General features: G+C 39.8%; 1 protein-coding gene across 1 annotated transcript; it reads right to left on the bottom strand.

The window, feature by feature from the left end:
• Nucleotides 1-16,261: 16,261 nt before the first annotated feature.
• On the bottom strand, nucleotides 16,262-16,747 carry LOC142639687 (uncharacterized). Its single transcript, XM_075813830.1, has one exon. The coding sequence runs from the start codon at nucleotides 16,745-16,747 to the stop codon at nucleotides 16,262-16,264; it is 486 nt and encodes a 161-aa protein (XP_075669945.1).
• Nucleotides 16,748-18,140: the final 1,393 nt, after the last annotated feature.

Raw genomic sequence — 18,140 nt, 5'->3', positions numbered from 1 at the left:
ATCTAAACAAGTAGACCCACTTCTAACACTGTATAAAAGGGACAAGCTGTATTCATCCAAGGTAAGTCCCACTATTCACTACTTCCCTTTCCTTGTGTTTTAAAGAGAAAATTGACTTAACTGTTGGAGGGTCCTTGGTCGGGTAACACCAGTCACCCTTGACATTTCTTTCTTTCCTTTCAGGACCTAAAAACCATCACCATAGTCTACTGATTTTCATGCATCATCAGTTGGCACCGTCTGTGGGAAAGTAAGTTAAGTTTTTAGGTGTTAACTTCTTAGCTTTCCAAGACAAAAATGCTACATGGTTCAAACTAGGTCGATGGCCACCAGTCCAGGACACTAGGAGAGTGGAAACGCCTCCAGTCACCCAAACTGTGCACCAACACTCCCGATGACCATCCAACAACAGTTGCAGTCCATGGCAGCCGCTAGGGGGGGTCGAGGGGGGGCAATTACCCCCCTAGCCAGCCCAAAAAAAAACACTTAATACTTAGCTAATACTTATTAAAAACCCTTGCCTACTTTATCTTTAGATAGATATAGCAATCTAGATCAAAGTAATACATTAGCATGGACTATCTTCCTTAACTTGGGAGAAATTTCATCAAACCAAAAGTTCAACTCACTCACACTTAATGATAATTTAGCCAACTAAAACTCCACTCTATTTCTTTGGTCTTGAAATAGAGCATAACTTTACCTTCTAAATGAACCAATAAGCAATTATAAGTCCTCCACTAGCATGCCTTACACATAAGTTTTAGTGAGACCCTACCCTACCTTAGCAAAAAGGCCCTGATCAATCCTTTCAAAAATGCACTCTTGCATACTAACGTAGAAATCAAAGTGCACCACTTGGAAAGTCACAATCCATCATGAACCTTGATAGAGCCCCTCTATTCTTAGCTATTATAATATTTGAATTTTTTTAATCTTTTTCTATTGTGAAAGTTTCTTGTTTATATAGTTAATTATATATTAAAATTTTAAAAATAGTTAATTTCTTTTATGATTTAGAAACTAAATATATATATATATATATATACACACAACATATTAGGGAAACAAAACATTATTGTTTGCTTTAAGATAATCTAAAAATGATAATATGATCTCAATTTTTTCTAATAATTTACTCAATTTTATAAAAAAATTTGTATAAATAATAAAAAGTAACATAAATTTACTAGATAAATAGAATACGATGAATAATTGAATATGCTTTCTTTTTGTTAAGGTGTTTACATAATTACATTAAAATATCACTTAGTATCCAAATGAATAATTTTAAAATTTCAAAATTGGTTTCCAACATTATATATTCACACGATGTGCATATATTGTATACATATTTTGCCCCCCCCCCCCTCAACTCAAATCCTGCCAGCCGCGATGGCAGAACTAACACAACAGAACCAAGAGTTAACTAGAGAAGTTAATAAATAACGTTAACAGCGACGTGGTGAAGAACGAGGCCAAAACTCAAAGAATGAAGGGGTTGAGAACAATGCTGAAGGAGACTAGTCCAAAGGTACCGTTACTCGTAGGGTGCCACATTTGGAAAAGGAAGATAGATCAGATGAAAAGAGACATGGAAGAGATGAAGGATTCCATGAGGAGAGCAAATCACGTGGATGACCTTGTCCACAGGATTGATCCCCCTTCTTTGCTTCCATCACGAGTCATACCCTGTCTTCCAAGTTCAAAATGCCTACCCTGGACTCATATGATGGGTCGTGTGGTCCTTGTGATCATATTGCCACGTTCAAGACAACCATGCATCTCCAAGGTGTTCTAGACGAAATCATGTGCAAAGCCTTTCCTACCACGTTGAAAGGCCCAGTCAAAGTATGGTTTGGTAAGCTACCACCAAACATCATAACCTCATTCCAGTATTAAGTAAGTTGTTCGTCAAAAACTTTGTAGGGGGACAAAGGCAGAGGCATTTCTCATCCAGTTTGTTAAACATAGAACAAGGAGAAAATGTAAATTTGCGTACCTTCATTAGCCGTTTTAACATAGAAGCCTTATTGGTGGATGCAATGGATGACAAGATACTTTGGGCAGCTTTCTATTATGGAGTCATATCAGACTTGTTCATCCATAAGCTGGATGACTAGAAGCCACAAACGATGGCTGAGTTGATACATTCAACCCAAAGTTTCATGAATGCAGAAGATGCGATTATTGCCAAGAAAAAGAAGAAAGGTGAACGACTAGAAAATGGTTATACACACAATCTAGAGCAAGGTCCTTGTCCAAAGAAAGCCAAAGTAGGAGAGAAAAGGGATCGCAATAGTAAGAAAGCAGGGTTGTTCTTGAGACGATAATCTAACTACACTCCCTTGAAACCTTTGCTTGACCAAGTGTTGATGCAGATCAAATATGATATATCCTTGAAATGGCCCGAGAGGATGAAAGGAGATCCTAGCAAGTGGAATAAAAGCAAATACTGTCGTTTTCACCATGACCGTGGACATGATACAGACGAATATTATGACTTGAAACAACAAATTGAAGCTTTCATTAAGCAGGGAAAGTTAAAAAAATTTCTTGGGCGAGACCACAAAGACGAGAGACAGCCAATGAAGAGCAAAACTGAAGAACCAACACGTCAACCGCTTGGAGAAATAAGGATCATTGTAGGGGTACATCAACAGAAAGCTCGTCCAAAGCCCAAAAGACCTACCTGCGGGAAGTCTAGAATGTTCAAATGTTCAAATATCTAGACGACCACCAAGGATGATTAGAGAAGATGAGCCGGCCATTATTTTCATGGACGAAGATGCAAGATGATTGCACCATCCTCATGATGATACGATTGGCAATACTTTGGCAATTGCAAATTATATAACTAAAAGGGTGTTAATAGACAATGAGAGTTCATCAGACATCTTCTATTATCCAGCCTTCTAGCAAATGAGAATTAACAAAGAATTACATCATCCAGTGAATGTGCCATTGATCAAGTTTGGAGGAATGAAGGTTCTACCACTAGGTACCATCTCCTTGCCAATCGTGGTTGGCTCTTACCCATGGCAAATCAACAAGGAAGCGAATTCCCTTGTTGTAGATTGTTCGTCCTCGTATAATGCCATTATTGGACGATCAACTTTGAATAGTTGGAAGGCTGCAACATCCACCTACCACTTATCTGTCAAGTTCCCGACAAAGTACGGCATTGGAGAAGTACAAGGAGATCAATTAGCTGCTAGAGAATGTTACTTAGCAATGTTGGCCATGGATGAGCATATGCAGACAATGAACATTGAAGAAAGAAGAACATTGGCTAAGCCAATTGAGGTATGATTCCTCAAAAAGAGCATATATGTTTTTGCTTAGAGCCATGAAGACATGCTTGAGATTGACCCAAGTGTGATTACTTATCGTCTAAATGTGTCTGCGTCTTACAAGCCCAACTGTCAGAAAAAGAGAGTGTTTGGCCCAAAACAAGATAATACCATCAAAGAAGAAGTTCATAAGTTAGTCACCGCAAAGTTCGTCCGTGAAGTTTACTATCCTGATTAGCTGGCTAATGTAGTGATGGTTAAAAAGGCTTATGGTAAATGGAGGATGTGCGTGAATTTCACAAATTTAAACAAGGCATGCCCCACGGATTGCTATCCTTTTCCACGCATTGATCAGTTGGTGGATTCAACAGCTGGACACCAGTTGCTAAGCTTTATGGATGCATTTTTAGGGCACAACCAGATTAAGATGGACGAGGTAGACCAGGAGAAAACATCCTTCATCACAAGCCAAAGTTTGTTTTGTTACAAAATAATGTCATTTGGTCTGAAAAATGTAAGAGCTACCTACTAGAGGCTAGTCATGTTAGGATATGTGCCCTTTAAATCCTATTGAATGATGCTATGTATGACATTATGTATGATATTATGTTGTGATTAATAACAGTTGTTTTATTATTATCTAAAATAATGGTAATATGAATATTTGGACATTATTATATAGTCCATGAGATGCATAGTATGTGATTTAGTCACAAAAGATATAAATCACAAGTTCTTTGTAAACTCAGAATTTTAATTCATAGTCGGTGATGAAATTTGGCATTTCATCTGCGAAGACTATAACATATCAATTAAGATGATTTGTCTTGATCATAAAAGTGGAGATTTCTAGTTGATATGTTTTAAGTGTTAAGACATATTGAACTGGACCGTTATGGGATTTATTATTCTACTAACGACTGTCAAATGAATAATAAATCTCACGACTTTTATTTACATGAACTCTCAATTCTGAGAGAATAATGAACCTGATCATGAAGTGTAGGTTACTTTGATATATTAGAAGTGAGATCTAAAGTCACGATCAAAACCTCAGTATGTTGGATAGCCATATTTAATGTTGAAGGAACATATATTCTCAAGATGGAATTTATAATCTCTTAATGGAGATATAAAATATTTCCTTGAGATAAGTTTAATGGGTTTGGTTATTCAGAGTGATAGACCTAACCACTTTAGTAAGAAGTTACTAAAGTATATATTTATGAAATTGGATTTCATAAATATATGATGAATAACTTTAAGGATTAAACCGAGTACTCAAGGATTAAGATGTAGTAATATTTAAAGTGGCAGTCAACATTCATGACTTTGTATTACTACGAATATTTTAATGAAGGGGTTGAATGTATAATAAAATCTTGGGATATAATTGATTAATAAGGCCTAGAGTGCAATTATATTTATATAGTGGTATTAAATATAATTAATGGTAATTTTGAGCTTGTCAAGATTTGATAGAAAGAGCCAAAGCCCATTGGAGCTAGTATCTTATTTGTCCCTTTTGGTCTCACTCTAAGCCACATACTAAAACTCAATTGGAATGGCCAAAAAGATTAGCCCAATTAGATAATCAGTTATATATAACGAGAGAAATATACAGAATTTTGTAATGTAAGGTATGAAAATGGTGTGTATGTGAGTGTAAGCCACTCTCTTATTCTCCCTTGTATATATCTGTATAAACTGATTAAGAGACCACACTTCTTTGGCATAAGTGGAATTGGAGTGAAGATTAAAAGTGTTCCCAAGTATTTCTAATCTTTGATTTTGAATTTCATCGCACCAAGGTATGCTCTTGTGTTCTTAAATTCTGAAATTTACGTAGTATATTTTATTAATTGCGAATGAAATAGATCCGTTAATTTTCCGCTGCGTATGTTTTATATGCGATACAAACTATATTTTTCCTACAAGTCAACCATATGTTTCGTCCACAAATTGGGTGAAATGCGAGGTGTACATGGACGACATGCTGGTTAAGAGCGCGAGGGAGAGGCAATATCTAGACGACCTTCAAGAAACCTTTGATACACTTAGGCAATATAAGATGAAGTTGAATCCAAGCAAATATGCCTTTGGAGTTGCTTTAGGGAAATTCCTTAGTTTTATGGTTTCACAGAGAGGGATTGAAGTAAATCCTAATAAAATCCAAGTGATCTTGAACATGGAGCTCCTGAAGAATGTCAAGGATGTCCAGAGCCTCACTGGACGAGTAGCTGCCCTTAACATGTTTGTTTCAAAAGCTACTGACAGGTGTTTACCATTTTTAAAAGTACTAAGGAAAGTGTTTGAATGGACGGACGAGTACCAACAAGCATTTGAAGACTTGAAGGCTTATCTTGCTTCAACTCTGCTGCTGAGCCCGTCCAAATTAGGAGAAGAGTTATATCTCTACCAGCCAGCGTCCCCTCAAGCGGTGAGTTCGGCTTTGATCAGGGAAGAAAGAAAGGCACAAAAGCCCGTTTACTACATCAACAAAGCTTTATAAAGAGTTGAAGAACGATATATACCCATGGAAAAACTTGCATTTTCATTAGTGACAGCAGCAAGAAAGCTCAGGCCTTATTTTTAAGCTCATCCAATCAATGTTTTGGCAGATCACCTGCTAAAGAAGGCCATGAACAAGCTAGAGGCTGCTGGACATCTAATCTAGTGGGTAGTAGAACTTAGTGAGTTTGACTTGCGGTAAAGACCAAGAGAAGCAATAAAAGCTCAAGTCTTGGTGGACTTCATTGCTGAATTCAATCCTACTAATAGTCAACCAAATAAAGACCAGGGGGCAAAGCAATGGGTCGTCCGTGTGGATGGTTCATCCACACAGTATGCAGGAGGAATGGGGATAGTTTTACGCTAACTAGAAAGGGATCATTTGGAGTATACAGTTTGTCTACAGTTCTAGACAACCAATAATGAAGCTGAATATGAAGCCTTGCTTCAGGGCTTGGAGTTAGCCAAGTCACCTGGAGCAGATTCAGTCCTCATCTAGGGAGACTTACAGTTTGTGATAGACCAAGTGAATGGAACATGTGAAGCTAAGAAAGAACGGATGAAGAAGTACTTGGGTAAAGTTAAGCAATGCATCAAAAGCTTCACAACAACTCAATTCAACAAATACCAAAGGAAGATAATGTGGAAGTTAATGTCCTAGTCAAGACAACATCTGCAGACAAGATGGTGATTAATCAAATTAAAGTCCAGTACATCCCAATTATTGACATTCCAGAAGTGCATCAGATTGACGGAGTAGCTAACTAGACCACTCTAATTGTGTCTTATCTTAAAGACGGGCTCCTCCTAGAGGATAAAGAAGAAGCAAGAAAGCTAAGGGTGAGAGCGATAAGATTCATCCTTATGGACGAGGTGTTGCATAAGAGGGGCTTTTCTCAACCCTATTTAAGATGTTTGACTTCGAACGAGTTTCATTACATCCTGAGAGATGTCCACGAAGGAGCCTATGGAAACCACTCGGGGGCCAGGTCCCTCTTTCATAAGATAGTCCGCGCTGGATACTACTATTTGTTCATGCAAGTTGATGCCAAAGCCTATGTCAAAGCATGTGACAAGTGTCAATGCTACAGTAACATACCTAGACGATCATCAGAGTACCTTACCCAAATGGTGGCCCTTTGGCCCTTTGCTCAGTAGGGTTTGGACATCCTTGGTCCCTTTCTTATGGGGACGAGACAAATGAAGTTCTTGGTGGTAGGGATTGATTATTTTACCAAAAGGGTGGAAGCAGAACCATTGGCAAAAATAACTGAGTGGAATGTCAGAAATTTTGTCTAGAAAAACATTATTTGCCGATTCAGAATTCCTAGTGTGCTCGTCTTAGAAAACGGACACCAATTCGACAATACACCCTTTAGAGAGTTTTGTGAGTAGTTGGGGATCAGGAATCACTACTCCTCACCCTCCCACCCATAGTCTAACAGAAAAGCTGAAGTTGCAAACCGATCATTGCTGAAGATATCAAGACTTAGCTTGAGGGGGCAAAAGGAATATGGCTAGATGAATTACCCAGTGTCCTTTGGGCATATAGGACAACAGTAAGGACTCCAACTGGAGAAACTCATTTTAAGTTGGCATATGGAAGTGATGCAGTGATACCCACAGAAGTTGGTCTAATTAGCTACAGGGTGGCCCACTATAACAATGAGGAGAATGAGAAATAACTTCGTCTAAACCTTGACCTCACTGACGAGGTAAGGATGGATGCAGAGTAAAGGGTGACGCATTATAAGAATCTGATGACTAAGAACCATGATGCATTGGTGAAGCCAAGACAGTTCAACATTGGAGATCTTATCCTAAAAAGGGTGTCTTTGGCTACTAAGGACCTTGCTCATGGAAAGTTGGGACCTAACTGGAAAGGACTATACAGAGTTATCAATTCTAAAAGGTGAGGTTCGTACTACTTGGAAACCCTAGATGGACGAAAGTTGGAGCACCCGTGGAATTTAGAGCACTTTAGGAAGTACTACCAGTGAAGGAGACTCGTCAAGAAGGTCAACATGGATGAGATTAAAAATTACTAGTGACCACTAGTAGTTTATTTACGTTATCTTTCAGCACTTATGTTTTTCAGCCGTAGTATTTTATGTTTTCTAGCATTTGAATTCCCTAAAAAGCTCTAGCTACTAGCGTGTATTATGGAAGATGTTATGAATAAAGTCATTTTGTATATAAAGTAATTTGATCCCTAAAAAAGGACTAAGTACTAGCATGAATGATGTCTTTGGATGATGCTACATATTAAGTTCTTTGATGTTTATGGATGAGGTTATGTACATTTTTATTATATATAAAGCAGCTTGAATTCTCTAATTTAAGTGTTGATGATTCTGTGAAATTAATGTCCATATGAAATTAAAGACGTTTAAAATTTCTGGACGCAAAGATGTATCGTCATGAGTCATCCTTAGACGAGGATAAGGCAAATTGCCATAAAATCTAAGGCAATAACGTTTAAGTACAAAGGGAAGGAACAAACACCTCCCAGTACAATCTTCCATGAACAATGGATGAAGAAGGGCATGCATGCAAAAAAACTACTAAGTAATCCAAACTATGGACAAAAGGAAAAAACAACTAAAAATTCCAAAAGTTCAAAATAAGGATGAGGAAAATACTTAGCCATTCAAAGATAGTTTAGAAAATACTTGGATACAAAAATTGGTGATAAAAACAAACGTTCAAATATGGACAAAAATATGTTCATAAATAAAAGGGTAGACGACCATCGTCCAAAAACCCTCAAATATGTCAACCTAAAAAAGGCAATTGTATCAATGCCGTCTTGAAAGATGGATGAGCTAAATGTAGTTGCATAAATCCAAATGGTCCAAAACAACGAACCCCTTAAAAAGAGAGGAGAAAAGAAATACAAGGAAAATAAATAAAAGTGATTACCAGTTCTTTTATAAACCACTAGGGGAATTATCCCCAGACTTTGGATCGTCCTTGGCAGGCTGGGTGGAGGCATCATCTTCAACATTTATGTCCTTGGAACTCGTCTGAAGAAGAGAACTCTCAGTAGCGACGCGAAGTTTAATAGGATTGAAATCCACTACGGGGAAGTGTTCAAGGGTGTCCATGCGGAAGTCCTCAAACCCAGAGCATAGTTCTTGTCCAAAAGGTAAGTGAACTTGCTGGACGCCTTGAACTCCCTGATAGTTGCTTTTCTAGTTTCTCCTAGAAGAGTACAGAGCTTGTCACTTCTCTTTTGCAAGTGGTCAAGATGAGTGTCCTTCTCGACGGCATCTTCCTTTAACTCTTCAACGAGATTCTTTAGCTCTTTTACCTTGTCCTCCAGCTTGGCCTTCATTTCAGCTTGACGACTGGATTTTCTCTCCATCTCACAAACCTTCACCTCTAGCCTAACCCTTTGTTAGTCCAATTCATAAGCTTGTCTAGATGCTGCCATACACTTAGTCATAGCATGTATAAGAAGAATTGGATGCAAGACAAGTAGATGAGTATATTAATTTATAAATGATTAAGGACGAGAAAAAGTACCTTGAAGAGATCATGAACTGTAGAACGTTCAAATTCCTTCACAGACATATCATAGCATATGGCAACGTCCTCTTCAGACATAGCTTGTTGAAACCTTTCCTAAACAAGGCCTTCACTCCTGAGAAGAGTCATAGGGCTGCCACTAGAAGGTTTGGACGGGGTGGCTTCAGGAGGGTTAGACGAATCCAAGTCAAGGATTTGAATTGATGGCTACTTGATAAGAGTAGGAGGGACAACAAAGTTAGTCTTGACGATCCCAGATTTGGACGATCCATGTCTTGCCTTTTTATGACCTCAACGGACTGGGAAGACTCCCCATATCTACCGTCTTGGATAGAGTCTTCCTTGGTTGGGAGTGGACTTCCTTCTCCAGCATGGCTTCCTCATCAGCCAAACCCTTTCCTTTGTTCTCCTTCATGGTTGTCATTCTTACAAGAAGAAAAATGTGTTAGAGTTTGGACGAAGTAAACAATTAAGACGCAATGTAGGCAACTCACGTCTACATGTAGTAAGCTCGTGGGCAAGTGCTTCCTCAATTGGTTCAGGTTCAAGACTTCAAGTAGCAAGACGACGTAAAGTAACCAAAGAATGGAAAACTCTATCTCACCAGTATAAGGAGGAAATGGATCCCTGCCTACTTTAACAAGGTTTCTTGCCTAGAACCCAAAGACAAAGAAAAACTCTGTCTTCCATCTCCTATCAAACATGGGGAGGGACTTGACCAACCTACAGTTTGAACCTTTAGCAGAAAACTGGTAAAAGCCTAGGGATTGATTGATTTCTAAGGGTTTGTAACAATATAGGAACTCATCTACAGTAACATGATGATTTCCATCAAAGACTTCCCCCCACAAAACTTGCATGGATATGATAAGCCTCCATGCATTGGGGTTGAGCTGATTAATGCCTATGCCTAACCTATGGAGTATTTCCCTAGCAAAGGCATTAAGAGGCAATCTAAGCCTCCCTATAAGGTATGCCTCATATATACCTACCCCAAAATGAGGATGACAACACCATTCACCACGGACGACCAAACGAGGATTAAGGTCATTAGGGATCTAGTACCAACTTCTAAGGGAATTAAGTTTTTTCTCATCCGTCCTAGAAGGGACGCCTATAGTACAACAATACAAAGTCTCCTCTTCACTTTAAGAGGTCGATGATGGGGCATTAGTGGATGTACTAGCAAGTGACCTAAAGGAATTCTTGTCCTCATCTCTTCTTAGAGGACTTCTAAGGGAACTCTAGGAACCCCAGACAAGTATTGCTCATTTGTGGTATCCCCCCACTACTACTGCTACCACTACTACTGCTATCACTACTACTGCTATCACTACTACTACCACTAAAGCTACTCTCGTCGTGATACTCATCTATCTCTCTCTCGTCACTATTACTAGAAGAAACTATAATACCAAATAATAGGAGGTTAGCAAGGAAATCTTGCTAATGCCACCAAATAATACCACGTGGTCCAATTCATAAGATTTGCTAAAGAAATCCGTATCTGGGAATTTCCTAAGGATCAATGAGTCGTCTTGGGATTTTTTAGATAGACGGTTCCTGCAACCATGGACGATCGTCCTAAGAAAGGCGTCCATCCAATGTTGGTGATAGTCATTTTGCTACGGATGACCCCTATGGACGAGCTGGAGTTTGTCTATTTTTGCTCACCATCAGTTGCCCCCTTGTCCAAGGGTTGTCCAAAGCATCATAGAATTTACTTTTGTCCTTGGGCACGTGCCTTAATGTTGATGGTTATACGTTGTGTCATGTGTCATCATTTCCTTGGTTAACCTTATGTGGTCCGGTTTATGCCACGTGTCATGATTTTATCGGAGGCCTATCTCATTGATTTATTTTTTCAAGAAAACACCACGTGGTGTCTTCTGATTGGTTGCGTCGTTTCAAATGCCAAATTTTGTCGCCTATAAATAGTGGAATTCCTCTCCTACCCTTCGCATTTTTCAAATTTTCTCCCTTAACATTTGTCATCCAGAACCTCGTCAAAAAGTGTTTTCGCGTCCTTAGTTTTCCCTCATCTAGAGCTAGGTATTTTTTTCATACTCGTCTTTAGGTTTTCTTTAAGTTTTCTTCGAGGTGTTTGAAATTGTCGTCTATTTATCTAGTAGTATTGATAAAGAGATAGACGAGTATCATGATTCAACTAGCTACAGTGGCTCCAGTAGCATTAGTAATAGTAGTAGTGGGGGAAACACCACGGATGAGGAATACACCTCTAGAGTTCCTGGGGTTCCTTTAGAAGTCCTTCTAGAACAGCTTAGGATAAGGGCAGCGTCTGGATCTGGGGCCAGTCCTTCGGGTGCTCCCTCATCCACTCCTCTGGACAAGGTTGAGACAATATAAAACTGTGCTGTGGGAGTCCATTTTAGGACGGACGAGAAGAGGTTAGCGTCCCTTAGGAGTTGGTACCAAATTCCAGATGATTTGAACACTAGGTTGGCTATTCGTGGGGAGTTGTGTTGCCAGCCTCGTTTTGGTGTAGGTGTTTATGAGGCTTACCTTTTAGGAGGTCTTAGATTGCCTCTTAATACTTTTGCTAGGGAGTTACTCACTTGGCTAGGTATAGGGTTGTGTCAGTTTAACCCTAATGCATGGGACTAGTCGTCTTTATGCAAATTTTGTGGAGAGAGGTGTTTGAAGGGGATCGTCCTCTCACTGTAGACGAATTCCTCTATTGTTACAAACCCTCTAAAATTCACCAATCCCTTGGCTTTTATCAATTCACAGTCAAAGGGAAAGATTATAGAATAATAAAGTCTCTTGTTACGTCATATAGAAACTGGAAGACGGAGTTTTTCTTCGTCTCTGGTTTTTGGGCAGGACACCCTGTTGAGGTTGGCATGGATCCATTTGCCTCATATACTTGAGAATTAGGGAACCTTCATCCTGAAGGTATGCCTATTATCATTATTTTATTATTTTTACTATACATGTCGTTTTAAAATTGTCTAACCATTTTTTTTTTGTTCTTTTCCTGCAGGTGTTAGACAACCATCCTTGAACAAGTTTTATCTCGGACGTATCCAAAAGGCTCGTCTACACCCTGAGAGGGATTTCCATTCTCTAGTCACTCTTCAACATCTTGCTACGTGAGGACTTGGTCCTGAGCCCTCTCCTGAGGCTATAGCCCACGAACATACAGTTCGTTGACGTAAGTTTTTACTTTTGTAAAAATTTGTTTTGATGTCATCTTTGAAATGATTTTAACATTTTTCCTTTCAAGGATGGCTACTATGAAGGAGAACAAAGGGAAAGAGGTAGTGGACGAGGCCACCAGGCTAAGGGCTTAGTCTCAGCCTTGTCCTTCTATTGGGGACAAAAGGAAGAGCTTGTCCAAAACACTGGACTTGGGAAACCTCCCTAGTCATCGAGGGCATAAGAAGGCGAAGCATGGGTCGTCCAAGCCTGAAGTTACCAAGCCAGGTACCGTCCTTCCTACCTCCAAAGTGCCATCCATCCATGTTCGAAATGTGGACGCACCTGGTCCTGCTGATATTTTCCCGTCCAAGACCACTACTCCTGCCCCATCTCAACCTCCTCCAAGAGTTCCCATGAACATTATTGAGAATGAGGACTTGGCTTGGGAGAGGTTTGAAAAGTCTGTGACTGAAAAGGACGTGGCGGTGTGTTGTGACATGTCCTTGAAAGAGTTTGAACATTCTGTTGTTCATGATCTCTTTAAGGTGTGTAATCTTACTCTTACCCCGTCTTGCCATTCTATTATTTTTATTATTATTATTTTTTAATAGGACTTAACTTTTTGTACAAGCAACGCCAAAGTTCATCGCAGCGTCCAGGCAGGCCACAGAGATAGACAAGGAGAGAGCCAAGCTTGAGACGAGGCTTCAGCATTAAGGATGAATGTAGAGTCTGGGTTGAAGCGGCGGGCAAGGCTAAGGATGAGGTTAAGGAGCTGAAAAATCTCGTCGAGGAGTTGCAGGCTGACATCGTTGAGAAGGATACTCGTCTTGATCATTTTCAAAAAAGGAATGACGAGCTAAGTACCCTTCTCAAAGATGCAAAAAGGGTTGTTGTGGAGGAGTTCAGAGCTTCTAGCCAATTCACTGACCTTCTGGACACAAACCATGCTGCTGGCTTCGAAGATTTTCGCATGGATGTTGTTGAACACTTCCCTAAAGTTGATTTCAACTCTATCAAACTTCAGCTTGATAGCGTTGCCAGCTCCCTCCTCGAGACAAGTTGTGAAGATGTCAATATTGAAGACGATGCATCCACACAGCCAGCCCAAAACAGGAGAGAACCCCTCAGGAAAAGCATAAAAATTAGATCATTTTATTTCTTCTTTCTTCTTCTTTTTTTTTTTTTTTTTTTTTTTTTTTTTTTTTTTTTTTTTTTTTTAAGTAGGAGGTCCGTTGTTTTTGGACCATTTGTATTTATCTAAGTACATTTATTTCATCTATAGTCTTTGTGACGAGCTTTCAAACAATTGCCCTCTAGGCTTTAACTTATAAGGGTTTTTGGATGGTGGTCGTCTTCCATTTCTTAAATTTTATGAATGAATGTTTATTTTCATTGCTTTACTTGTTATTAAACATGTTGTTGCTTGGACGAGTTTATATTTTGTTTACAACATCCATGTTATACTAGTTTTTCAGTGGTCTGTCCACTCGTGGTGTTTTGCTCATTTATATTCAAGAATTCCTTCATGTTCAACATGTTTTCCATTCTTTGAATTTTATAAGTACAACTCGTCCTATGAATGGCATTGTGTTCACCAGCTTTATTCGTCCAGAAACTTAGCTAGTTCTTTTCCTCGTCCATAGGCTGGACATTTTACTTTCGTTCTTGAGTACAACACTTCCAGCATTTACTCGTCCATAGATTGGACTGTTTTGGCCGATTATATTTATCCATGGATTTCAAGTATTCTTATACGTATGTTTTTTCTCATCCATTTTTGGACACATATGCTTAAAGATTTATCTCGTCCCTTGGATGAGAATACATTCTCTCGTCCATAGAATGGACGAGCATGCCTTAAGCTTATTTTTCTTAGCTTTGTCCTTATTTCAAGGAAAGCTTGTAGACATTATATCCCTGCGTCCAGGGATTTTTCTCGTCTTGGGCCTTAGCCTTCTTGTGGAAGAAATTATGAGAGATTTATGTATCACATACATTGGAAATTCAAACTGCATATACATAATATAAAACATCGTCCACAAGCATGGCACATGCTTGGAAGCCAATGCCTTAGGGGATTAAAATATTTATACAGTGACTAAATACATAACTTCGTCCATCACAAACTCATCTTCAAATGGTGCATAAGTTAAAGTCTGATGCACTTTTGAGGGAATTAAAATACTTAAAACATGTAGTAATAGTAATAAGCATAGGTAAATATGAGGGAAACCATTTAAATTCGTCCATGATGCAGCTCATCCAGGCTGACCCTTCATTGATAGTATTTTCTCAAATGCTCGACATTCCAAGGGTGCTCCAGCTTCTGTCCATCTAGGGTTTCCAGGTAGTATGATCCCTGCCTTTTGCAATTAATGACGCTATAAGGTTCTTCCCAATTAGGTCCTAGTTTCCCATGAGCTGGATTCTTGGTTGCCAAAGAGACCCTTTTAAGGACGAGGTCCCCAATGTTGAAGCGCCTAGGTTTCACCATCACGTCATATTGCCTAACCATAAGATTTTTGTATCTTACTGTCCTCTGCTCCGTGTCCATTCTTACCTCGTCAATAAAATCGAGGTTAAGACGAAATTGTTCTTCATTCTCCTTGCGCTGATATTGCATTATCCTATGATTGGCCATATGTACTTCTGCAAGTATGACTGCTTCGCTTCCATAGGCTAGTTTGAAGGGGGTTTCACCTGTAGGTGTCCTCATGGTTGTCCTATAAGCCCATAGAACACCCAATAACTCATCTGGCCATTCTCCTTTTGCCCCCTCAAGCCGAGTCTTTATAATTTTCAACAAGGATCGGTTTGCAACTTCCGCTTGGCCATTTGCTTGTGGGTGGGAGGGGGAGGAATAATGATTTTTAATTCCAAGTTGATCACAAAACTCCCTGAAAGGTGTGTTATCAAACTGTCGCCCGCTGTCGGACACCAGCACCCTGGGTACCCCAAACTTACATATAATGCTTTTCCAAACGAAGTTCTTGACATTCTGTTGTGTGATTTTTGCTAAGGGTTCAGCTTCCACCCATTTAGTGAAGTAATCAATCCCTACTACCAAGAATTTCATTTGCCTAGTTCCAAGAGGGAAGGGACCTAAGATGTCCAGTCCCCATTACGCAAAAGGCCACAGGGCCATCATTGGGGTCAGATACCCTGATGGTTGTCTAGGAACGTTGTTAAAGCGCTGGCACTGGTCATATACCTTGACATAAGCTTTAGCATTTGCTTAGATAGTTGGTCAGTAGTAGCCTGCATGGACGACCTTATGGACTAGTGCTTTTGCTCCCGAGTGATTTCCATATGCTCCATGAACTACCCTCAACACATAATTTGACTCGCCCGGAACTAAGCACCTCAAGTAAGGTTGAGAGAAGCCTCGCTTATACAGTACTTCGTCCATAAGGACATACTTGGCTGCTTTGATCCTCAACTTCCTAGCCTCGTCTTTGTTTTCTGGAAGCCTTCCATCTTTGAAATAAACTATTATTAGAGTTATCCAATTTTCTTCTCCTCCAATTTGTTGTACCTCCAAAGGATCTATGCTCGACATATATTGGACTTGGTCATGGTCATCTATTGCCCCCTACTGAAGCTGCTTTTGCCAAAACATCCGCTTCCATGTTCTCCTCCCTCGGGAGTTGAACAAAAATGGCTTCTTTGAATCTTTTGATGAGTCGTTTTCCCTTGCTGAGGTACTTTTTCATTCGGTTTTCTTTGGCTTCACACATTCCATTCACTTGATTGATGATTAACTAAGAATCTCCTTGGACGACTACTGACTCTGCCCTCAAAGACTTAGCCAATTCTAATCTTTTGAAAAGAGCTTCGTATTCGGCTTCATTGTTAGTAGTTTGGTATTGTAGGCGGGTTGCGTATTTCAACTTATCTCCTTCCGGGGACTTGAGTATAACTCCAATCCCTCCTGCATATAAAGTGGACGAGCCGTCTACATTGATGACCCACCTTTGAACTCCGTCCCCTTCGTCTAACTCGTCCTGGTTAGGGGTGAACTCCGCAATGAAATCTGCCAACACTTGTACTTTTATCGCATTTTTTGGTTGGTATCTGACATCAAACTCACTAAATTCTACAGCCCATTGGATTAGTCGTCCTGCGGCTTTTAGCTTGTTCATTGCCTTCTTTAGTGGATGATCTGTCAAAACATTGATGGCATGAGCCTGAAAGTAATGCCTTAGCTTCCTAGAGGCTGTGACCAATGCAAAGGCTAATTTTTCCATCATTGGATATCGTCCTTCCACTCCTCTTAGCGCCCCGGTTTGTATAATAAATTGGCTTCTGTATTCTCCCTTCTTCTCTAATCAATGTTGAGTTCACTGCGTGTGGGGACACCGCTAAATACAAGTACAATTCTTCACCCAGTATGGACTGGCTTAGTAGAGGAGGAGTAGTGAGGTAGGTCTTGAGGTCTTGGAAGACCTTCTGGCACTCGTCCGTCCATTCAAATGCCTTCTTTAGAACTTTAAAGAATGGTAAACACTTGTCAGTAGCCTTTAAAACAAACCTGTTAAGGGTGACAACTCGTCCGGTAAGAGATTGGAATTCTTTGATATTCTTTGGTGGCTCCATGTTCAGTATTGCTTGGATTTTATCAGGATTCGCTTCAATGCCCCTTTATGAAACCATGGACCCAAGAAACTTACCTGACGAAACTCCGAAGGCACACTTGCTTGGATTTAACTTCATGTTATACCGTTTAAAGGTATCGAAGGTCTCCTAAAGGTTGTCCAGATGCTTTTCCTCGTCCAAGCTCTTTACCAGCATATCATCCACATAAACTTCCACATTTCGTCCAATCTGTAGGCGAAACATATGATTAACCAGCCTTTGATAAGTTGCCCCTGCATTCTTCAAACTGAAGGGCATCACCTTGTAACAAAACAAGCCTTGGCTGGTGATGAAGGATATCTTCTCTTGATCCATCTCATCCATTTTTATTTGGTTGTAGCCGGAAAAAGCTTCCATGAAATTTAGTAATTTATGGCTTGTAGTCGAGTCCACCAGCTGGTCAATACGTGGCAATGGATAGCTATCCTTGGGACAAGCTCGGTTCAGATCAATGAAGTCCACGCACATCCTCTATTTACCATTAGCCTTCTTGACCATAATCACATTAGCCAACCAGTCCGAGTAATAAACTTCCTAAATGAATTTTGTCGTGGTTAGCTTCTAGACTTCCTCCTTAATGGCATTGTCTTATTCAGGGGCAAAAATTCTTTTCTTCTGACGTACCGACTTGGAAAAAGGATCCATGTTTAGATGATGGGTAATGACACTTGGGTCAATACCTGGCATGTCCTTATGACTTCATGCGAATATATCATGGCTCTTCCTTAAAAATTACACCAGGTCTTACTTAGTTTTCTTTTCCAGGCTCGTCCCAATTCTAGTAAACTTTTCGAGGTTGCTCTCGTCCAAAGGAATGTCTTCCAGCACTTCCGTGGACTTCGTGGTAATCCTTCCCTCGTTTATGTTCATCGTCTGTACGTGCTCGTCCATAGGACCATAGCCAACATGGCTAGAGAGCACTCTCTGGCGGCTAATTGGTCTCCTTGCACTTGACCCACCCTATACTCAGTTGGGAATTTAACAGACAAATGGTAGGTAGATGTT

This window comes from Castanea sativa, chromosome 6 (genome assembly GCF_040712315.1).
Source record: "Castanea sativa cultivar Marrone di Chiusa Pesio chromosome 6, ASM4071231v1".
Lineage (NCBI taxonomy): Eukaryota > Viridiplantae > Streptophyta > Magnoliopsida > Fagales > Fagaceae > Castanea > Castanea sativa.
This window is presented reverse-complemented; position numbering and strand designations above follow the sequence as displayed.